Source organism: Lates calcarifer, linkage group LG4 (assembly GCF_001640805.2).
Source record: "Lates calcarifer isolate ASB-BC8 linkage group LG4, TLL_Latcal_v3, whole genome shotgun sequence".
Classification (NCBI taxonomy): domain Eukaryota; kingdom Metazoa; phylum Chordata; class Actinopteri; family Centropomidae; genus Lates; species Lates calcarifer.
In genome coordinates this window covers 22,915,703-22,940,886 of record NC_066836.1, presented here as the reverse complement: position 1 = coordinate 22,940,886, position 25,184 = coordinate 22,915,703, and the positions used below count along the sequence as shown (strand labels likewise).

Genomic DNA, 25,184 nt, shown 5'->3' with positions numbered 1-25,184 from the left:
CTGGTATGTGTAGAAAATGACCACACCCTGCCATGGCTGACAAGAGTACATCCTCTTGGTTCTTACCATGATGTGTTAGTACACAGACATTTCAAGGTAAATTCTTGATATAAGCATCAGTGCACCTGGAACAAGCGAGAGCGTTTCATCCCAACAGCTGAATATGAGACTAAACAACTTGTAATGATGGTTTTACAGAACTGTGAAAAGACTGGAACAAAGAAAGTTGGTATTTAAAAAATCACACTGAAAACACTAATCTTTAGCAAAATACAATGAATTCAAAGTTCAACTACTAAAACATTTCATTTCCTTGAACAAATCAGATCAAATTTACAGGTGTCCATAAACCATAAACACTGTTACCTCAAACCAGGGCGTTAGTGAAGTTGGAATTGTTCCACAGTACTACAGAGAAATATAAGATGTAAAGGTATATTTATGACACAATGTGGGAACTAACAAGACAAACTAACAACAGTTATTAGTTTACAGTATTATACAGTTAGTTTGACACAGATAGATATATATATGTACTTAGTGTTTTATCCTGAAGGGGTGTGGATGTATAAGTGCTGTCTCACACTACATGCATGAGACCTGTGTGTGTATGACAGTGACAGAGCAGAGGACATCTGATACCAACACATGACTGTAAGAAAACACTAACTTTGTCCCAGCCGAGTAAACAAAGAGCAACAGCCCATGTTGTCCCAACACCAAACAACCACACCTTGATAAAACTGATAGAATTTAGCTTCAAATATTTGAACAAGCCTGAGGTGCATTTGATTTACACGGCCGTAGGTGACTGAACAGATCATGTATTCAAATCAGATAATCCTCTGTATTTAGTCAAAGGATGAGGCCAGTGTTTTCTCTAGTTTTCTTTTTTTGTCAAGTAATTCCATGAAAAGACCAAACCAACACCTTCTGACCTCCTCACTCTGTGGCCCTGAGCTCGTCTTAAATAGGATCTGATAAAGATGTAGATCTTTAAAAATGTGGACTAGTCAGGACTCTGTAAATAGAATTTTATAAAGAGTGCAGTATAGACCTGCTCTATATGAAAAAAGCCTTGAGATAACTTCTGTTGTGATTTGGCAGTATATAAATAACATAGAATTGAATTGAATTGAATTGAATTGAATTGAAATGGGTCATAAATATATGATTTCATTTTAAAAAAGAAATGTAATACACAGTGGCTCTGGTTTCAGTCTGCACATGGGATGAGCTCTGTCCACTGTTTAGTGTTCATGAAACAGAAACAGTTCAGTTCAGTGTGTTAGTCAGTGTTGTAGTTTATTGGTGCTTTACGTTAACAGTCATCATCTCACTGTTTGTTTCAGCTCAGTTTGTCAGACACAGTACCTTAAAGAGACCAAACACACACACACACACACACACACACACACACATACACACCATGACAGGGCCTCTAACCCCTCCCCCACCCAAAAAGAAACAACAACACCATATGAAGGGAGTGATGAGAGTAGGTTTCACTGACAGTTCTGTATAAAAGCTGCTAACAGGCAACATTTGGTGGAAATATTCACATTTACATGTGGAGATTTTCAACCCAACATGGTGAACCTCACCTGATTTTAATCAACACTTTAGCAGGAGATCTGATGGAGGGAGCTGGAGTCCAAAAGAACAAAGCTTCCATGAATATGAAGGTTTATATTCAACATGATGTTTAAGTTTAAGCTCGTCTAACCCAGTTTGAATGTTGTTTGCTGAATAAACACAAGAAATGAAATGTCAGACGTTTCCGGGAAAGGCTGTATTTGACTGTCAACAATGACAATGAGGAACATCTCACCAACACATGGAATCATATCAGAGAATCACCTCCATGTGCTTGAACCTTGATCCCACCATGATGAGAAACAATGAAACTGAACTGTTCAGTGGGACACTGAGCTGAGTTCATGTAACATTTACAACATGTCACTGTCAGTTTAAACTTGGGCAAATTCACTCATTATTCAAACCACAGAAATGAAGCCTAAATCAGTTGTTTTCATCATGTTAGACACTTGTAGCAGTTCTTATCTTAACTAATGAAACCAGGAACCAGCTCCTGTTTAATGAGCTGATTTGATCTGATTTGTTCTTTTTTTCTTCATTTTCCCCAGGTTTGTTTTCTGTGCTTCTTTTCATTAAGTGGGAGTTTACTGTCAGAAATTACTATCCCCCTCCTCTGACTTACAACCAGGAGGCTGATGTGAATGGATTATCTGCTGGTAATTACAGTCTGTATGATATGAAGCAAACACTTGCTGCTGTAAGATGCTTTATAACAGCTAAAGAATTGGGGACATTTCTAGTTTGAAAAATATTAAAGTGTGTTGACTTTTTTTTTCACATTCTTCAAAGACACCAGACACACAGACACAGCAGGAGGACGCTTCTCCGCCCAGACTTCATGTCATGTCAGTTTGGCTTAAACTTAATCTGTTGAGTAGATGTGGTATGTTTCAACCATACCTACTGACTTAGTGCTATTCTCACTATCATCCACTTCATCACCAGAATATCACCTAACTAATCTTAACATACTCATTAAAAGGAAAATATACCACACAAAGCACTTCAGTGGATGACAATCACTTCCATCTGTCAGTGTGAAGCCAACCTGCTACTCACTGGTTCATACTAATATTCCCTTATATACTTATATATATAAGGCTTTATAATGTAATGTTTCCCTTTCATGTCCATTTATCTGACTCAAAATGAAATATTCAGTTAGATCAGTTTGTAAACTGTGACAGCCTGTAACACATGATAACAGCTGGTGTATACAGCACATGTGTGGAAGCTGTATGGCTGTGTCTCAGTGTCTCTGTCATGCTCTGTCACACTGTCTTTGTGTGTGTGTGTGTGTGTGTGTGTGTGTGTGTGTGTGTGTGTGTGTGTGTGTGTGTGTGTGTGTGTGTGTGTGTGTGTGTGGAGGTTCATCTGTGGTTCATGTTTGCTCTTGTTTTGACAGTACAGACAGTCTGGTTATAAAGCCTCCTATCATCTGATCAGGACACACAGAAACACACACACACAGCAGATTAACATGGTAATATAGGGAAGGTGTTACACTCACACACACACATACAGTAAGAATAAAGACACACACAGAAAGGCGGGGGTGTGTGCTGAAAGTGAACACCACACCTATACACACAGACACACATACAAACAAACAGGAGCACATACTGAAGGTGTACTAGCAACAGTTTGTTTGTCCACCTTCAGTCTGCTGCTGATCTACAACCACATCAACTCTCCCTCTCTCCTCCTGTCCCTCTCTTCACACCTCGTCTTTCTTCTCTCCTGAAAGGAAAGAAAAAGAGAAACCAGATGTGAAAGTTCAGAAAGAGGAGAACACTGAGCAGAGAGAGAACCTTTATTGCTCCTGTGTTTCTGTGTTCACTATGCTGTGCTGCATCTGTATCTTTACAGCTTTACCTCGGGAGAGAGGGGTTCAAACTACTCTGTGAAAGCTGCAGTGCCACAGAAGATCGCATGGTTCAGTGAGCTGATACTCACCAGTACAGAGGTCCTTTCTCAGTGTATGGGTCAGAGTATAATGAAGATTTAAAAAACTGTGACAGAGACAGCGCTGCCCTCACAGTGAGGGAAACCTGCATCCATTACATGGACACTAATGACTGTACACATCAACCCTCTGTACCTTTCAGTCCACTGCTCTGTATGGAAGATGTTGTTGCACCTTGTTTATACACGAGCCACTTCAGATGTGTCTCAGAACATGAAACTGAATTTCAAGAACTGAATCTGAATTGCGAGAACTGAATGTGGAAGTGAGAGAGAGAGTTGAACTCTACATCCAGTTTATTGGAATCAATTTAATTTCAAATGATGCTGGTCACATTCAGTTATGTCAATGTACGTAGCAATTCAAATTCTAAAATCTAAACAGAAGATTACAGGACAGGATCTTGATTTATTTTTATTTTTCCTATTCCCATATATCCAGCTCACTCCAGATTCATACAGGCAGCAGGTACCACTGAAGCAAACCAGCAGTTTTTTTTGTGTCAGGTTCATGTGGTCTCTCTGCCACGTTTGTAGCTGATCCAGTTTGAAGTGAATATTATGGAAAGCACTGGCAGTGTGGCACCAGTGGACCAAATATCACCCTCACACTTCCATGTTTGTTTTCAGTCTGACCTCCACCCAGCTCCCCCTCCTCTCTACTTCTCCTCTCCTGTGTGTCTCGTTCACAGGTCTCATCTCAGGTGGGTCTGTGCTGGTGGGACCGGATCAGTATCCGTTTACACTGTAAACAACAGTCCTCTGTTCCCTGCCCTTCCTCTTTCTCCTCCCTTTTCATCCCTCTGGTACTCTCCCCTCCCCTCACCCCAGCTCCCTCTATATGCCTCCTCTCAACAGACTGACTTCAGTCTGTTCTTCCTGTCGCTCTCGTCTCTCTGTCCTTTGAACGTGACCGATGTTGAGGTCTGTTCAGATTACACAGTTTTTCCTCTACACATGATGTCATAAATTTTACCAGTCACAGAGGTCATTTCTTCCCAGTTCAGCTCACTCATCATGAGAGGAACACTCTTCTTCTGTGGTTCCAGATAAAGACTAAGTTGCACTTATGGGGGATGTAGGCTCCAGATAATTTTTTGTTGACCTTTTTTTCTACACCTGATGCAGTGTTGCTCCTGACCCTGAACGTAACGTACTGTGTCCTGACTGTTAAGAAGATAAATGTTACACCTCATAGCCTTTGCACATCTATGCTCATCTGTTTTTAGAAATCTTAACGTGGTGACATGTAAAAAAAATAATAAACACAAACATTTAATTTATCCCCAAAATCCTGAACTCCTCATGGGTCATGTGTCCTCATTAGTTCAAAGACAGTACTTATATAAGTCTCATTTGTCTTTTTTTAAACCTTGTCCCCTCTGAGCTCCAAAGGTTCCATCCTGTCTTCCTGCTGCAGTGTTGCTGAGCTATATCAGGCATCCCTCCATACACTACATGCTGTTTATAGATTAGTCCCAGATTAATAACTGAACTGGGTTAGTTCTTCCAGGGCTTGATCCACTATACAGTAGTTTCACAGAGCCCCAGTACCTCAGGGAAAGCCTACTTCCATTAAAAGTCTGTCCCTTGTGAGGAACTGTGCTGAGCTAACTAAACATACAGGGAACAGTATTTGGTGATGCTGCTCGGTTTAATATTCATTTATATATTTGTGTAGTTGCTCTGGTGCATTTATCTAAAACATATTGTTTCCTGTAGGTGCTAAATTAAAGCTGCATTAATCAGTATTTTATATCAACAATGGATTAAATGGCTACACCACTCTGCAGTCTCCCTCAGCTTTACAGAGCGTTTCAGCATCTTTCAGATCATGGTTTTGGTTTTACTGCCACTGCTCTTATCACCATCAAATACCAGTTTGCAACTAGCTACGGAACAAAATGGAGCATTTAGCAGGTAACGAGTCAGAGAAGGAATGATCCATTTTTCCCTGTATCTTTATCTATAACTGTTTGCTTAAAAAACTGCTGTAAAGATCTATAACCATATACACACACATTTGGTCCATATTTGGTGCTTACTGTATAATGTAATGTGATTTGATGCTCTTTTGATTAGCTGCCCCAGCTAATGTACTGAACGTTAAAACAGGCACTGTTACCTTTTATACTTGTATCTGTAGGTGCCATTGTTTGGAGGTTGGAAATGGTGACTGAGAGTCACTGGAAGGCAGCACGAACCGTCCGGTCACTGAGTGGCTGGGTGGGACGGAAGTTGTCCCCCAACATCCCATCATTCCCCTCTGGCAGCTCAGCCCCTTTAACGTGGGACCGCAGCCTCCGAAACTCCTCAATCTGCAGAGACAGAAGTGGAGAGGTCACAGCTCTTTGTCTCAAGGCTGATCAAAATGGTCTGACTTTTAAAAGACCAGTGCTGATATCCATAAACTGAAGTGGCTGATGACCAGTACTCATTATTGGTATAAATATTAAAACATCCAGTGCTCCCCCCTCACACTATTCAGAGTGTCTGAAGCTTTTACACTATTCTCAGTATCAGTATTCTCATGGATTCATAATCCAAGAGCACTATTCTATAAACCGTGCACATGGATTTACATATAGGCTCTTTTTTCCCAGCTGACACCAGAGGGGTTCCATAGTCTGTTCCTTACATAAGAAGATAACACCGTTGTTTTAACATATTGCCTTTGCCCTTTGTCTTTCTGTAGACACACAGTTCAAGTACTCTTCTTCTTCAAATATTTGTTCTGCACTCAGGGTTTCCTCCGGCTTTAACTGCTCAGGTGATAAAGCTTTCAGTGCTGAGTGAGAGGAACCTGTCTGGAGAAAAATAAAAGAGCTGGTGCATAATGATATAATGAGAGTATAGGAATGAAATATGATCATCTGTTGCATAGCAGGGGAAACAATAGTCAGGGAATACGATTGTACTGTAAGAGCATTCCTAGCTTTTATTCCTGGTGATTTCAAATTGTTAACAAGCAGAACATTTCCCATCAATAAGCATGGCAGATGGGTGAATACATTAGATCTGGTCATTTGCAGGAAACATCTCTTGTCTTGTTTAAATATTGCAGATCTAAGCAGACAGGATCTAAAATCTGACTTCCTGTTCATTTTTAAATGTGGCCACTGCAGATACTACCACGGTTTGACACGGGCACTGTCTGGTGGCGGGCTACATCAGCCAAAACAAACATGACAACAGTTCATGTGACGTCTGTCATGCAATTGGTACAGCGGGGAAAGATTTATGGGCCACTGTCCGAGTGTAAACCTTGTAGGCATAGCAACTGTTGCATGATACATACACTTGAGTATTTGCATGCACACATTCACTGTGCATACACTCTCCTGGCCTTTTAGCAGTCAATAATAGCCGGATATATGAGGCCTGTATTCCTGGTGAGCAGGACCTGCTGTTTTAAAGCACCTCTGCTGTGTTCATTCAGCAGTGTTTGAACGGTGATACAGGCTACAATACTCACAAATAAGAACATATTATTGTCTGTCTGTGATATTCAATGCATTGTGGTTATTGTGTAATTCATTTTTTGCTCTTTGCTTGACCTAAATCTGCATTTTCTAGCCTGGAGGGGAAGCAGACAAAGACATGATGCAAAGATACTGCTTGAGGTTAAAGGGCAAGGTGCATGCTGCTGATCTAAAGACAACAGGAAGTTAGTTATTGTAGTGAGACTGCTGATTTGGCCCACACAGTCAGCAGTTAGAGCTGCAGCAGTCGCTGTAACACACAGCTCATAGCGGCAAAACACTAACTGACAAATAACTCAATTAGTCAAATCTGAATACACAGATATAATCGCTGTGGCAGTGGGTCATTTGGGGCAAGAGGGGCAAAACCCCAACTGTTAGCAGCATAAAAAAGTGTTGAAAAATGTATTTCTGAATTAATTCATGGCATAAACAATCTTCAACCTGCTGTTGTTTATCATCATTCTGTAATGTAATGGTCAGTGACTGAATAGAATAGTTTTTACATTGAATGATGCAGAAATAACACTAATAGATTCAGTTTTTATGTTGGCTTCCATGTTCTATAACATCCCTGCTGACAGCTAACAATTAAAAACACTGCCTTTTTCTCTTCAATATTTTTTCACCTTCAATGGATGATTATCCATCCATCCATCCATCCATCCATCAATTATCTACATTGCTTATCCTTAAGGGTCACAGGGGCTGGAGCCGATCCCAGCTGACACTGAGTGAGAGGCGGGTTACACCCTGGACAGATGGTATGATTATCATTTTTAAATCAAATTGCCTCAGAATTGTTTATTATTATAATAAATTATTATATAAGTTGAATTTGAATGTGATGGTTAACCTCATCATATTTAATTAATGTAATCCACTTTCAAACTGGGCTTTTTGAAACTTGGCTCTTTTTGAGTTTTATAGAAACAAGGTTGTACCTGTCAGATGTCAGCTTTCTTACTGCAACAGACAAAGGCAGGCACATTTTTCCTCTTGTTATTGTTTGGGGGACTTAAGTCTTAATAAGTAGACCTGGGTAGAGGTGAACTGACAAACAAAATCAGATTCCAAGTGTAGGACCAGCCTGCTCTGACATAAAGAATAAAAATGTTTTAAGAAGGAAATGATGCATCAAATGATTTGCATGTATATGTAAACAACAAACAAACAATTTGTGTTAATTGCTGTTATGTCATTTTCAACACATACTGATAAATGAATTACATTGTGTGTTTATTAGTGAACAAGACACATTTTGAATGTTGCCTTTTAATATATTGAACTTGTTGAAAATGTCAGTTTAAATCTGTTAAGCATTTAAGTCACTTTCTCATAAGCATATTAAAATAATTACCAAATACTTTTTCAAGGAAAGAGGTTGCCTGAATTTTTTAAAACTAAACTCAGCTTGCCCTGGTTAATGGTGTATGGACGTGGCCTGAGGCAGGAGTACAGCCAGAAGTCTTTCTTTCTTTTAACATTTCAAAGGGTCAGCAGGCCAGAGGACAGCACAGATGAAAGACTGAAATAAATGTCAGAGGATAACTATGAAAAACCTGTTTGAAGAAAGCCATGAGTCTGGCAAAGGTTGAATTAAAGTTTAAATCTATTAAAGGCAAAGTGACAGGCTTATTGATTGGCAGTGTTAATGCCTCCTATACTGCAGTGAATGCCAGAGAGCCACGGGTTACCACGGGTTACTGGTCCTGTGTGGTATGAACACAGAAAGAGGCCTGGCATAGGTATGCATAGTTAGAGAAGGATGCAGGAAATGAGTCAACAGAGTTGAAACATGGACAGAATGGGTGTTGATAGCAATACATGTTCCAGTTTCTTTTTCCAGATTACTGCATGTGCTGTGAATGCTACTTCAGAAGTACTTACATTATCATTGGGGTTGATGGGGTCCATCGTGTCACCAGGCAACATACAAATGGCTGTCTCTGACTGGCCTGTCTCTGTCATCCACTTGCGGTGGATGGAGAGGTTTCTGGGGTTTGCTAACTTCTACAGAAGATTCATTGAGAACTACAGCTCAGCCCCTTTTCCTGCTCTGATCTCCCCCATCTCTAACTTCCTGTGGAATGCCCAAGAGTTCTTTGTACCCCAGGTCACCTTCACCTGGTCCCTGCCTCCTTATCTGCCTCTGAAGTTCCCGCCAGTCCAGCCTGTTTATATACCACCTTGTCTCCTGCCCAATTGTCTTTGTACTTCCACATGTGTGCAGTGCTCTCTGCTTAGTGGTTTGGTTAGCTATTTTAGCTAGTGTGTGAAACCCTGAATCTCTTTGTTTGACTATTGTTTTGAATTTTACTGTCTCCAGAGCTGTTACACCCTCTTCAACAAATCCATTATGAACAGAACAGTTTACTTATCCACCATAAAGCATGTGATTGAAGGAGTGCACCCTAGTGATTGGACATTTGTTGACCTAAAGGATGCTTACTTCCAAACAACAACAGCAGCTGGTTCCTAGTCTTACAGTGCCTCTCACACTCACAGGTCAGAAGAATAGTGTTTCTTGCCATTTTGAGTCTTTTCAAGGTTTTACACTGATGTTCCTTGCCTTGTAATTTACAGTCTCTAAACTCATGGACAGTTTCATTGGCAGACTCTTCAAGGAGTTTAGCAAACTTTCCCATCTCTCTCCATCTCTGTGGCATTTCATTGTAGCAGCCTGATCCTCATTCTGCTCCTCTTCTGAACTGTTCAAATTTCAGGAAATATTGTTCACCTACCAAATCCTATTTCACTCTCCTATTTTGGCCTCCACAATCCCCAAATAGAGCAACCTAGCTCCTCAGCCGCTTAATACTAATATACACAGTCAATTTTGTGACTATTTTCAGTGAAGAGTTGACTGGAAAGTTTCAGGCCAAACCATCAAAACAGATGCCAAAATTCTCAGTCAGGCTGAGGTGAACTGTAGAGTTGTATATATATTGATGAGGTAGGAACAGAATACAATAACCCTTCCAAACATGGAAACATGGAACTTAAAATGCTGTTGTTTTTTAAAATTCTATTTTACCTGCAATTGTGAGATGGTGAGAGGGTAACGGTAGAGGATCCAGGTGACATTTTCGCTGCAAGGTGGGGTTGTTAGAGATCCTTCATACACCCAATAGTCTCTCAGTAATGGGTCTGAGGATTTAAAAAGCATAAAACAATTCTAAAGAGAAAAACAATGCCGGTGAATATTACTGGACTAAATACCATTACAATGTCCTTATGAGATATCTTTCTGATAGTGCTATAGCTAAATTTAACAAAGTGATTTCATCAACTTGTAATTCACTCTTAATATAACAAAAGACTCCTAACTGCTAACTCCTAACAAGCCTATTAGGAATCTCCAGTTGATCCAAAACACTGCAGCACGATTACCGTCAGGAACTAGAAAGAACTATACATCATATTTCTCTACATTGGCTCCTTGTAATCACCAGAATGCAATTTAAAATTCTCCTCCTCACCTACAAAGCCCTTAATGGTCAGACACCATCGTATCTTAAAGAGCCTATAGTTCCCTATTTTCCCACTAGAACACTGCGCTCCCAGAATGCTGGTTTAACTGGTGGTTCCTAGAGTTTCCAGGCAGTAGAATGGGAGGCAGAGCTTTCAGCTATCAGGCTCTGCTACTGTGGAACCTTCTCCCAGTTTGGGTCCAGGAGGCAGAGACACCTTCTGCACTTTTATGAGTATCTTAAAACTTTTCTTTTTGATTAAGCTAATAGTTAGAGCTGGTTCAGGCCTGAACCATCCTCTAGCTATGCTGCTATAGGCCTAGGACACTTCCAAGGGACTTCCCATGATGCACTGAGCTTCTTTCTCTCTTTCTCAATCAGTATGGATTCATATCCTATAAATACATATTACTAACTCAATATCTTCCCCTTCCCATAGTGCTGTGGTCTTTCATTCCTCTCTCCTCTTCTGTCTCTTTCTGCAGGTATTTCTTCCTCTGGAGCTGTAGAGTCTGATCTGTGATGACAAGTCTCCTGCTGCTCCTACAACCACTCAACACCTGCTGCTAGTATTAGAAATTATTCTCCTACTTCTAGTATTAGTGCTGCTACTATTAATATTACTTGACATCTTTATACGGAATCTGCATTATGCTATGTTCGTCTGTCCCTAATCCCTAATAGCCGCCCACCCTGAGTCTGATCTGCTCAAGGTAAAGTGTCGCCTAGTGCGGCTCATGGTGGGAATTGTTGGGTCTCTCTGTAAATATAATATTATAAAGAGTATGGTCTAGACCTGCTCGATATGAAAAATGACCTGAGATAACTTCTTGTTATTTGGCACAACATAAATAAAACTGACTTGACTTCAAAGCAGTTTTTTTTTATTTCTGACGGAAACTGAATGAAAATAAACAACTACTAACAGCTGGACAAAGATCTGAACTTTGTACACTGATTCATTCAGTCATCCCCGTCCTCCAGTTCACCCTTCTAAAGTAGTGAGAATATTGTCACATACACATCACTGATAGAGGAAATGAATCTCTGGGTAAACCAGGTACTCCAGTCAGATCATCAGAGGATTGGACAAGCAAATATGAACAAAACTTTACTACGGGAGAACAAAAATGGATTACTTTGTTTTATCCTCTGGAAAAAGAAATGGAGAAGTTAGCAATTGCCTGTCAAAATGTCACGGGCCTGTGACAGTCACAGGTTTGAAATCAAATAGTTTTCTACTCACCAGGTAACAGAGTGTTGGGGTTGAAGCATGGGATTATTTTGCTCTTCCCCTGAAAAATACAGCAACACAACAATAATAGTAACATCATCATCTTGTATTCAGTTTAACAATGTGATTATTGGTATAACATCTGCTGCTCATCTTCATCTGATGTAACAATCACAATCATAATCATTTAATCTGTCTGATTCTCACAGTGTTGGTCTCACCTTGTACTGCAGGTCCTGCAGAACTTCAGTGATGGCCTTCAGACCCAGATGTTCCTTACCAATCTGATAAAAAAAACATATTTCAGTGCCAGTGGCAGTCAGTTGGTAGTCAAATGATTTATCAGTATATACAATCAAGATAATATTGTCAGTGATTATCTCCCGGAAGTCAGCAGGTCTTAGGTTATATCTGTTGTATCCTTGCAGGAAGTAAACAGGAAGTCAAAACTAAAGAGGCTGTCAAAAACAGGACGTGTGAGCTTGATGTGCTGAGACTGAGGTTCTTAGAGGTCCGAGCTGCATGGGGTAAAAGTAGAATGAAACCTCTAGCCACTGTTTTTATATTGGCTGTGTTTTCCTTAGCTGATATGACTCAGATTTGTCTCAGAGCAGACTTATTCTCTTTTCATTCGATTGCTTCTCTTCAACGGACAGAAATAAAAGGCTGAATTTCACCGATTTTTTTTCCAGTTTGTGCCACTGCTCATGCCTTTGCACAGGGAGGTTCAAGCTAACCTTGAATGAACCTGTTGACTCATTTAGAATAACAATTCTTACAATCCCAGGAAGGAAAACACTGTTAGGAAACCACAGTGCTGACAAAGCCAATGTTTATAAAAATGTGTGTATATTTCAGATAATTAAGTTAGTACACTGGCATGTAGTACATTGTGTTCACAGTATACTCATTGGTGTAGTGTTTGAATTTCAACAGGGTTGTCTCAAGTTTAACAGTGGAAATGACAATCAATTGTGAAATGAATATTTTACTTTCTTGCATGTTCCCTGTTTCAGGCAACTGCACGCGACATGTAAATTCCACATTGGTGGTCCCTCCAATTCGGCTACATAGCCAAGATGGCGACCATGGAGGGTGAGAAGTGTCCATCATTCCACACTCAACTTTTTGACTGTTTTGATTCTTACTGGTTCTTACAGTGCAATGCATGTTTCCAGACTTGCACTCAAACCAGCATTTGAGTGGAAGTGTGGAAGTGCAAGAATTGAGAGACAGCATTGTGCTACCTGAAAAAATCTAATCCAAACTCTCTCCTTGTTAAAACATTAGTGCTGTTTTGAATATTTTTCACTCATAGGTTGACTAAATGCACCTTTAAAACCAGATTACATTTAACACATTATAACAAATGAGTTGATTTACTCATGTTTCTAGGTAATACATAAAAAAACAAAGCTGATCCAGCTGATGTAAAGCTCAGATAAGATCATCTTTGTGGTAAGGAACTGTTTTTATTTTGTCAAGTTGATGAGTCAATCAATTCCTCTTGAATTGAGAATGTGAAACTATAAGAAAATGTAGACTCTAATCTGGCCACCGTGCCATCCTGGGAGCCATGATGGGAATAATTCCCTGTGGGTCCCTTCATGCAGCCCTTCTGTTTTACTATTTTTGCCTTGATACAGTGGACAGGTACCTGCACAAAAAGAGCTATGATGAGGACTCCATTCTTCTTCCCCAGAGCATCCTCCAAAGTGTTAAACAGAGTGCTGTTCCAGTGAATCAGATGGAGCTGCATAGAGAGACAACAGAACACAACTTGTGTTTGAGAGGCCATTGTTGTAAACAGGTGTAGGGAACAGTAGTCAGTAAGAGTGTGCGAGACCACCAGCTGGTGGTGACTGAAGGTTTTCTCTAGGGGCTCTTATGTCAAGTTAATGTGAACAGGGAGAGAGGAGTTAGAACCCTGAAGACCAGACCGCAGATCTGACCAATAGAAAACTGCCGTGGTACGTTTCTTACAGTGGAAAATAATTATATAAAGTCTCAGTGATCTCTGGCAGTGGCTTTAATTCACTGGGCTTTAATTATGAGATTTACAAAAGAGAGAATAATTTATCCTGATCTCTGAACATAGAAACTGATATCCTGTAGTTGAAATATTTAACCTTGACCTATGAGAAAACTTCAGCAAGCAAATCCAGCCCAGTCTAAAAGGGTAGAATGGCACTCAGGTCCAAACAGCTTCAAAATGTGTCCACACCAAAGACAGAAATCTTTAGAAACAGTTCATGAATATATACTTTCATTTTAGTTTTTAGCAAATGTCTGGTCTAGCAACAAGTCTGCAAAGCCTCAAAATAAATTTATTGCAGATCTGTGAAAGTCTGCTATGCACTCATCCACCACCCCAACCTCCACACCTTTACTTAGATGACATACTACCTGCATAATGCTGGATTTTTCCATAATTCCTTGGAATTAGGATCTTTTCATTTGTGAGAGTATAACTGTGTTATCTATTCTTTCTTTTCATAATCTCACAAGAACTGTATGATGGGTATGTTAAAAAAAAAAAATTAAAGCAGGAAACGCACTAAAACAAACTGACCCAGCACATCCTCTGAAGTCACTGTGCTGGTGTAGCAGTTTTGACATTTCCAAGGTTTCAGTTTTAACCTTAAATTCCCACTAAATACCAGATGCTAAAGGCAGAACATGCTGTCTGAGAGACTGCACCTGAGGTCAGAACTCTGACCTTAAACAATTAGTTCAGGAAATACACTCACTCAGTTTGAGAGAGAAAGATGAGATGAGAAGCTCAATACCATTCTCATGTCTGTACTTTCAGTACCAGAGTTGCAGGTGCAAAGTAATCGACCATACTTAGAATAACCACTGGAGACAGGGGGAAAAACCAGGCTGCCTCTCTTCAAAGTTCAAAATGCAGCCTCCAGCACCAACATCTCCTCGGGTGCAGTGTCATTGTGCTGGAGCAGCTCACATCTCCGAAGCATGAAATTTAGTTGCGAATGTACATAAATATTTATGACTTAAAACTATTATTGGATGATGCATTTTGTTTGTCACTTTTCATGTTTGTAGTTAGTGAGTGAGGAGAGAGGTAGATGGCTCATTAACAGCTGTTCTCCTGCCCTCTGTGATCATAATCACTGTTTTAATACAGGCTAATTCACCATGCAGTTATTCTCATTGACACATTTTTCTATTTCTGGTGTCAGACAACAAATTAGGATGATAAGTGTTTAAACTGCAGGTTGATGACAGCAGCTGTGTGATGGGCTGTATGAACATTTAAAATGAGAGCTGACAGAGAACATTAGAAACAACAAAAGGTACAGCACTATACAGTATACCTTATTTGTGTGTGTGTGTGTGTGTGTGTGTGTGTGTGTGTGTGTGTGTGTGTGCTTGTACTCTCTACCTCCATGGGGAAAGCCTTGAAGTTGACAGTGTGCTCTGATCCTCTCTGGTTCTCTTTGCCCCAATGGAATCGAACCTCATGAAGCTCATACTCGTGATCACTGGGCAGTGGACCCCCTGTAACCACTGGCAACAGCACAGGAAGCCCACAGGAAGTAGAAGACACATCACAAGAGTCATGGTGAAAGTGGAAGAAACAGATCATTTATGAGGAGTCAGACGTGTTTTTGTTTTCACATGTGTTCCTCACCACTAAACCTCAGTGACTAACAGCAAAAACTAAACATGCATCCTGCCTTGTCAGCACGCCTCAAACTAGCAGTGTGTGTTGTCATCTCTCCTGGGAGTCACCTGACTTGGACTTGAGAATGATGCGGACAGTGTGTCCATCATTGATGACCTCACAGTCTCGACACACCACGTAGTTTGGTGATAAGCCGACGTCTAGGAGGGACGGGTCGTACTGGGCCTCCCTGGAGTTTAAGTTAATTGGAGACTGGTACTCGCCGTTGGCTGCTGGGAAATGGAGTCCCCACTCTACACCTACGAGTGAAAACAGGCACAAGCACACACACACACACACATACACAAAACACATATTACAAGTCTATGCTTTTACTGAACAGCTCTATAATCTGTGTCTACATGAAAAATGTAGTGTGCATATTAATGTGTGTTACTATTACTCATGCATTACTGTTCTATCAGCAGGAGAGCTCAACAATGCAAAGTTCCTGCTCTGGGAGCAGATACCTTCACATGCAGCCTGCACTTTATAACAGGTCAGAACTGTATGTCTTTTACTTCATGCTGTCAGTCAGTTGTACCTGTAGATTTACCAGCCAGTTCACCTATGAAGTAGTTTGACTTTAAAAGGATGATGGAGTCCAATACACTGACTGAAGTAGCCCTGTTAGGTTGAACTGCACTGGACTGTAAAGACACCAATAGTTTCTGCCTCTCCAAACCTTTATCTGTGAACAGGCACAAATGTGGTGAAGAGCATGACAAACTGTCCCACTCAGTCATTGTTTCCTGTTTTATTTTGAAATACTCCCCTCTTGTCTCATTTCACACTCCTCACTTCCTGTTTTCATGTGCTTCCTGTCTGTGTGATTACCTGTTCCACCCTAATGAGTTTCACCTGTGTTTAATTGTCTGCCGTCCCCTAAAGTATATAGTGTGTGTTCCCTCCTGTTCCGGCCGGTTTTAGTGCCATTGTGTGTCTGAACAGTTTTACTGTTGTTGTTGGACCCTGCTTTTGCCTGATGTGTCTGATACTTCTGTCTGACTTTTGGGCTGACTTCCTGTGTAACAAAGCCACTTAAGTAGAGTTTGTTTGTTTGTTTTTTTTTAAATCTTGCTGCCTTTTGTTTTGCCATTTGAGTCCACTTTTTGTGCTCTGTGTGACACACTCAGTGGAAAAGAATAAGAAACAGACACACACAAAAGATCAGCCTGCGGTATTTTGTTTAAAAAGTAACTAAAAAATACTATTGGTCCAGTTTTTTTATTTTTACATTTTCAATCTGTTGTCACTAATAACAGCTTAGTTGTGGATAACAAAGGAAGACAGATATATGATAATGGCAGTAAAACTGATTTTTAGTTGGGGCTCAGGATGCCAGACATTTGTGTATTTAAGATTCTTGTGAAGTAAATGTTTGAGCCTTAAAGTTTGTTCTTGACCTGTGTGAGTACATTAACGTCAACCTTCCTGTCTCCCCTCTATGTGCTCCTCTCAAGGAACATTTATATCGAGGTCAGTTCTTCTGTGTGTGTGTGTGTGTGTGTGTGTGTGTGTGTGTGTGTGTGTGTGTGGACTTATTTTTATATTCCAGTGAGGACTTTAACCTGAATGCACACTAACCCATGTGGACTCATTGGGACAAAAACTGAGGTCTATTCAGGTAGAGACTGCTTTTCGAGGGTTAACACTTGGTTTAGGGTTCAGGTTAGAATTAGGCCCTGGCCTCGTCTGTACCTGGCACAAGTGGACAGCTCTGAGTACAGGTATGAATGTATCCAAGACGTACTGAGGACACACTAAGATTCGATCACTCAGACCACATTCAGAGGTGGTCTGAACCACATACGGCCACATTTTTTGGCAGTATGTACATGAACACTGAAGTACTCATTCAGTTGGTTATTAAATAAATTAACCTGGGTTTGTCCATGATGTCTGAAATTTTCAAAAAGCCAGTAGATACATATTACATTACTGCATTACTGCCCCCAGCTGGTTAAAAACAACAATGCATTTAGTCCCACAATGGGGAAATTTACAAGACATGTTCATAGAGCAGCAAGTGAAATTGCAACTAGTCACTGGACCCACATGTGGAGCTGCATTTAATGCCAGGTGTGAACTGATGCACTTAGAGCTGTCCACTTGTGATTGGATCACCCAAGATGCATATTAATGCCAGGTATGGACAGGTCCTGTATGTGGGTGTGTATGGGACACATTGTAGGAAAACAATGGTTTCAGTATGACACATAAGAGCAGATTCAAACACAAAGCATTCTCTCTAAAGTCTAGACTCAGATGGCCCTTTCCCTCCCTCTGGCTCTCCATTCAACCCCTGTCTGCTTCCTCTCAGTGTCCAGTGTCTGAACAGGATTTCTTGCTGTGATTGTGACAATGAGAGTATTGCTGCAAGATGGGGAGGGAGACTGAAAGAGAAAGGGGAGTGTTAAGGGAAGTGCTTAAAAACAAATTTAAGCAGGTTGTGGCTGCAGAAAGAGGGTCAGCCTGTCAGCCTAACTGGGACAGATGAGTTGAAGAATTATTGTATGAGCAGAGAATAATATCTATAACAGGGACTGAAAACTGTCTCAACTTAAAAGAACATGTTTTTGCAGTGAAAGTAGTGAAAGTGATACTGAGACTGAAGCTACTCATTGGTCCAGAGTCATTTCAGCTTTTTGCTGACCGCAATCACTCTACAGTACAATGAGAACATTGTAAGATGTGTGGAACCCAATGTGTCTTTAAAAAGAGGAAACGAACACATTTGGTGAGTATCATGTTCGGGAAAGCCCAGTACATCTACATCCCTCCAAGAAAATCAACTCAGCTCCTCACAGTACGCCTTTCTACTGCAGCGACAACAGACAGTCACACTGGCTGACGTGTTCAAAGACGGGCAAGAGGGACCCATCACATTCCCTCCTCGCTCAGCAACTAAAGCCTTGGCAACAATTTAGTAAAGGCAGTGAGTGTTTCACTGCAGCTACAATACACATAAAAGGCTGATCAACACTGGGTGTGTGTGTGTGTTTGTGCAGCTGTAGAAATGAGTTCTTGCTGGGACACCACTGAACAGCTAACTCTCTGGTTGACTGGTGTGTTTGCCACCGCATTGTTATGACATTACTGCATCACAGAAACATGATTAAATCTTTCATTTAGTAGATGAACTCACAGCTTGTCCAGTGTTGAGACATTCCTCCAACTCACATCCATGTTAGTTTCCCAAAAATACATTACATTACAAAAATATTTTTAAAAAAATGAAATGAACTAAGGTACTAGATCATTTTTCTTAAGATATATGAAGACAACCTGCTCAGGCAGAGCAGCTGACACCAGGTGTTCACAGGGGGGTGAACATTTTGGGGGTGGGCGTGGGGGGTAGCCTAGCCTCTTGTTCTGCTCAGAAATATCCAATTATATCAGTGCGATAATTTTGCCCTCTGTACAATGTATGATGAATAATGTCCAATAATCTCATATAATTAGATCATTTTATGACACTACTGTGTCAATAGAGTCTCCCCACACTCCTGACTTACATGTGCCTGGGGAGATTGCAGTCTCAGGGTTATTATATATCATCTTGAAGAATATCCCATATCATGATACAATATTATGCATGGTTTTGGTCTCAGTCTCCAAATCGTTAGACACACTTTTTTGTTGGTTGGTCCAGAGAACCAAAACACTGAAGTGAAAGTAGTGTAAAGCTGCAGTGTGTCAGTAAAACTACCCTCTCTCTGTATCATTTTCTGTACTTAAATACTGATATTTTAAAGAAAAGTACAATGGCAGGTTGCAGGTCCATATCTCTTCACCATGTTGTCTGTTGGCTTGAGGGTGGAGAATAGTCAATAACAGTTGGATTCATGTATAGAAAATGGTTACAGTAAAATCCTTGAGTGAAGTGAGGACCTGTAATGGATTTTTAAATCAGTGAAGTAGCAGACAGATTAAGGACAGACCCATGCAGTCAACTAACAGATTATGACCTTGGTCTTGCTTGTTTGTCTGATGGTCAGCAGTAATCTCAGAAATGTTCTCTTATACATGACAATGTGAACAGGAGATCATTTTTAAATAACTTTTTCTTTTTGATCTGTTGGGCAAATAGGTGTGTTTTTCTTACACTGTAGTCCTAAAAAGCTGGTTCTACAACCTTATCAACATGTAATGTCACAAGTGTCCTGCAGAGAGTCTGATGTCACATGCTCAAAAATCTTTCCTGCAGCAACAGCATGAGTAACCAATAAAAACTTTTTAACAGTTGAAATATGCAAATGGTGTATTTGTAACACTGAGAACTTTTTCCTCTGCTTAACTTATGAAAAATCTTGTTTGCTGTTCAGTTACAAGGTTTCCACAGGACACTGGTGGTATTTACAATTACCATACATTACTGTCTTATTTATGCTCACCAGCTGTTACACATCATTTAGTATACTTACAGTAAGAATTTTACAGTTCAGTATCTCAGTACATCCCTCAGTGCTCAGTAAAGGCAGCAATGAAAGGAAGACAGAATGAGATAACACAAACATCACATCATAAATACATAACTAGCACAGTTAGGTTCATATTGTTCTATAACTAAATTCTTGTTTTAGCAGACATTTTACAGTGTACCAACACAAAACCAGGATCTATAGCAGCATGTATAAAGACTGTAAACTCCACTTAAACAATGAGAGACACCTTCAAAATCAATCTGAACCCGCCATTGGTTTACATCAGCTAACATTTTTCCTAGCATCCCCTCACATGATGAAGACCAACCTACCTTCTTCATAGCCCCAGTCCATCTCATCTTTCCCCGGGGTATAATCTGACTCCTCATTCACGTTGTCAGCCATGGTGTTTGGCAGTCTGCTCACTGTGGGTAGAAAACCAGTCTGTCCTCCCAGTACACTCCCAGTCACACTGGTTTTGTTCATTCACTTGGGCACAAACTGAAGTCTCTGCAGTCTGCTGGATGGATTCCCAGCCAAGAAACAACTTTTACTTTGCTCTTTATATCTTTTTCTTCTCTTTACTTTCTCTCTTTTTTTCTCTCTCTCTCTCTCCCTGATTCCTTTCGTCTGCTTCACTCCTCTTTCTCTCTGTCTTAACACCTCTCACTGAAGTGACTGGAGCTCTCTGCCTCTCTGTCTTTTCTCTTCTCTCAGTTGCTCCTCCTTCTCTCTCTCCACTTTGCTCTCCTGTTATCTCTCCCTCCCTCTCTCTCTCTGTCTTCCTTTCTTTCTCACTCTCTTTCTCTGCAGACTGCAGGTGTGCTTGCTAACTCTGGCTTTCTTCCAAATAATGACAGATCAGTGTTTCCTTTTCATTCCCCCTCCCTCAATGCTCTCTCTGTTCATGACTGAAAATAAGCTTTGAAGTGAATCAGCTTTAATTATTTTCTATGATATTGTTTCTTGGTTTGATTTGTATGTTACTGTCTGCTAAACCTCTGCTGTTTTGGGTACCCTGGTGGTGTTTATGTATGTGTGTTGGAATGCTGGCAGGAAGGTCATGCTGGTGTTTCTGTTGGAGGCCACAGATCCACCCTTGGGTGAAGGAAACAGCAGTGGTTGTTGAGAAAACAGGCAGAAATCAGCAGGATAAGAGAGTGAAAGACCAAACTGTTCTCTAACCCTGATGACTTCAAGATGGACAGAGAAACTCTCAAACACTGGGTAACACACTTATGTTAGCTTTTGACTCATGTTCTTGTGAGGCTCAGTGGTCAGACCAGAATGATTTTCAGCAGGAACCGTAAAATGTAGACACTGTTCTCTTTCTCACAGGTTTCTTGTTGACCAGATATATTTTGCTATTTGGCTTATTTGTACAAAAGCATATGCAGCAAAATGTCAAGAGGGACAAATTCTTAGTCCCTATTGTTCTTCCTTTCTTAATTTCTTTCTTTGTTAATCCATATCCTCCAGGCAGCTGATGTTAATTGCCCCACATTCCATATCAGGAAACTGTCCTCTGAGCCATCTAAATTCAGGTGAGCTCCCCTGTTTCCACATTGTGAATCTAAAAGCAGATCATGGACTGCAGTTTCTCTGTCTGTGATCCACATCTGAACAAACTGAAGCCATATAGAGACCAGGTCCTGTGTTTATCAAACTTCTAAGAATGACCCTATAAAATGCTCTAAAGTATCAAAATAAGAGTTAAAAAGTTTGTGGTTGAGTGTAAGCGATAACACACATTTATGTGTGCCAATTATAAACAGTATTTCAATTATAAATGGCTGTCTCATACACACAGCAAAATGTAGAAGTGACTGTGAAGGCTAACTGTCAAGTGATCACAACTGATCACGTGTACACTTTGAGAAGCAATTACTAATCAGATAACCTTAAATCTGCCATATTGTGTGTTCTTTAAAAATGTTTTACTTTTTATTCAGTGGTATTTTATTCTGAAGTGGAAGCAACCCCTTTGCTGCAAGACATTCTGCTGTTGGTAGACAAGGGATGTCAGAGAAGTCATATAATAGTACCTGAATGACAGTTCTTTCCATAGGACATGGGCTGTTCTGATCTTCTGGACTGCATAGATGTTGATATTGCCAGGGATACAGTTGGTGAACTTTTCCAATCCTTTCTTCTCGAGTCTTAGAACTCTGATTACCACTGGTGTTGTTTCAGTTTTCATACCCCACATCCTGTTGATTTCAAGGTCTTTGTACTTGAACAGCTTTTTTGTCGCACAAGTGTTCCTTGCTATGTTGATGAGCATGCACCTCTTTTCCATCCTGTCCTCGATAACAATGTCAGGCTTGTTGGCTTTCATACCTCTATCAGTGTGGATGGACATGTCCCAGAGAATGGTGACATCATTGTTCTCAGTGACCATGTTTGGCCAATGTTTGTACCATTTTTAAGTCATCTTGGTCCTCTGACTGCAGACCTTAACATGCAGACATGCCACTGCTTTGTTACCTGTGGATGTGCTTGCCTTTCACGAGTTCTGGTACCTTCCACAGCTCCTGCATTGTGAGTCTGTTCCATCCTTGATGATAGGATCGGGTTGCAAGACTCGTCTTGTGTAGCGATTATCAGGTCCCCCATCTCTTCCTTGCTGGCCAGTTGTTTGGAATAGATGGTAGCCTCATGTTCTGTTGAAATCAAGCTCTTTCTTGAATTACAGCACTTTTTTATTGATGGAGTGCACCTGATGTACCAGGAGTTTTTGTCCTGTATGCATCCAGCCCAATAGTGGCAGTATTTGTACTGCTAGGTGCCTGTTATCATGATCTGTCCCTCTGTTCCATTTGGTCCCTGTCTCCAGCCTCTTCTAACTGCTCCCAGTTCATGTTTTGTCTCTTCATTTCCCCAGACCTGCCATTTCCATCCACCCCATTTTCAATTGCTCACCTGTTTTTCATTTGTAATCACCTGAGTTTCCCTGTCCATTCAGACACCTAAAGCCACTTCCCACATCACTTAAGCCATTGTATATCCCTGTCTTTTCTAATGATCTAGTCAGTTGTGACAACATCATTGTGTCTAGCTGCTAGAGCTCGCTTGGCTCCTTGTATTGCTGGCTTTCCATACAGTCCCTGTGTTGCCTGGTCTATGCCATTGGGGAGAATGGGTTGAACTTTTGTGGACATTAATTATGATGATTTATTTATTGTTTGTTTGTTTGTTTTTAAAGATTTAACCACAATCTTAGATTTACCCCTAACCAACTTTACAGATCTATGAGGTGGTCTAAAATGTAAAAGCATTTTTAATCTGAAGAATTATGATAAAGGAGTCTGATAAATAATTTAACAGAAACATACAGTACAGCTGAAGATGATGGTAGTGGCATTAGTTTTATGGGTATTTAACCAAAATACCAAAGTACTGAAAAATACACATTTTAACCTGATGATGAAGCTAGATTAAATGTTTGAATTTTAAAGTGATTATAGGGGGGCATGGATGTCTGTACCAAATTCCATGGCAACTTATCTTTTTAATGGTTTTAGAAGGAGAGTGGACCATTGTGATCACACACACCAACACACACATACAAAATGACTCACTTCCAAAATATGGCACTTTGCCTCTCCCTACAGGAGACAATTAGCTACTACAGCTCAGCTCCAACAGCAATTATATTATTATTACTGATTCTTTTTTTTTTGACTGTTCAAACTCTTCATATAAGAGTTTTCACTGGCTAGTAATCATCCCACTGGAAGATTATTTCCCCATGCACTACATAACAATAATTTACAGTCTCCTACGCTATAAATAATAAAAATTTAAAAAAAATATATAAAAGTAAAGTGAATTTAGTAAAAACACATATATAACTATATAACCAGGCTCACTTATTGTCATTTACTACCAATGTGTAATTTCTCAGTCCACATTAATTGCATAAAAGCCTCTTCTAATGTCACATTTCCTCCATACCGACATAATTGATAATTAATTTGATAATTAAGTTAACAGGGTGCTTTAGGAACATTAGTTCTGATTGTAGTTCTGCATTACTCAATCCCTTTAGATCAATATATGAAATGACTGGAAAGTGTCCGGACTGTCCACCGCTGTAACCATGGCAACTGACCAGAAATATCAGCCAGAGAAGCTTGTATTGCTTTCAATCACCTATTGTCAGGTGTAAGACTAACACTCCAACCTCCTTAAAATAAAAATAGAGATGCTGTCTTGAAGCTTTGAAAGTAGTAGAGTGAAAAGTTGATATAAATAAAGTAATTTGACATAAGATAGACAAAAATGCATTATTTGGCAGTGAAGGGAGAATTAAACTAGCCATCTCCCATTCTCAGAAATATCTGATGTCTGTGATGATGAAGATGTCAAACCACCAGGTCCTCTTAATTCTCACCTTACTAAACCCACAACCTCTCTCTAAGGGCAGATGTGGAGCTCTCTGAGACACTCAAACTGACTATTTCAGAAGGCAAACAGGCTACACTACACTACAGTATCTACAGTTATTTACCTAGGTGTTCAGTAATGCCACTACTGCTAATATTGTTGCATTTAAGAAGCACAACACAAAGCTCACAGTTAATAATTAATGACTCAGCAGAAAAAAATCAAAACAATATTAATATTAATATACATATATATATATATATATATATATATATATATAATGATTTCACTGTGTAAACCTGGAATGTGTGTGTAATGGCTTAGCCTACATGTTTGCTGCACTGAAAAGCATGAGGTTAATGAGGCCTCCATAAGACCACAATGCCTCATCAGATTTAAATAATTAAGGAAATTAGTGCTGCTGTGCCACATGCAGAACTTTTGCACAGGCCCCTCTTTCAGTTTGGAGACACATGTATTGACCTTGCTGCTGTGTGATGTCAACAGATATTTAATAACATCAAAGAAAAAGGAGCCCACATTCTATATTTGTTTGGTCACTGTGAAACAGTCTGAAAGATCATGTTTCAGGCCAAAAGTGTGACTATTGGTTCTGCTGTGATAGTGAAATATGATCTGGATGTCAGGAGGCAGAGCTCAGCTCCAGCGAGCTCCAGCCCACTTTAACTCCTGATAACATACATTAGCTACCATGACCACAGGAGATTCATGATTTGCACCTCGATGTCTGTTCTGACACCAGTGGTGATGATGATCACTACAGGGAAAGTGTTGGTAAAAACTCTGAAGTTGCCAATTAGCACCAAATAGAGTGAAGACACAACAACACAGACAAAACAAACAAACAAAAAGTCCAGCTGAATTTTAAGTGCATGTTTTCCATGTTTCTGGACCACAGAGCTGCAC

General features: G+C 40.1%; 1 protein-coding gene across 2 annotated transcripts; it reads right to left on the bottom strand.

Moving 5' to 3' along the window:
* Positions 1-1,279: 1,279 nt before the first annotated feature.
* On the bottom strand, positions 1,280-20,672 carry ca8 (carbonic anhydrase VIII). 2 transcript variants are annotated; one of them, XM_018695902.2, is made up of 9 exons: positions 20,201-20,672; positions 15,510-15,695; positions 15,160-15,284; positions 13,411-13,506; positions 11,975-12,037; positions 11,766-11,814; positions 10,084-10,196; positions 5,690-5,882; positions 1,280-3,339 (listed from the first exon to the last, which is right to left on the bottom strand). In XM_018695902.2, exons 1-8 carry the CDS (start codon positions 20,352-20,354, stop codon positions 5,748-5,750), a joined length of 921 nt encoding a protein of 306 aa, XP_018551418.1. In that variant the 5' UTR covers positions 20,355-20,672; the 3' UTR covers positions 1,280-3,339; positions 5,690-5,747. The 2 variants fall into 2 exon arrangements, with proteins under 2 accessions (XP_018551418.1, XP_018551417.1); XM_018695901.2 differs by having other exon boundaries at positions 15,510-15,701; positions 20,201-20,662.
* Between the last annotated feature and the right edge of the window lie 4,512 nt (positions 20,673-25,184).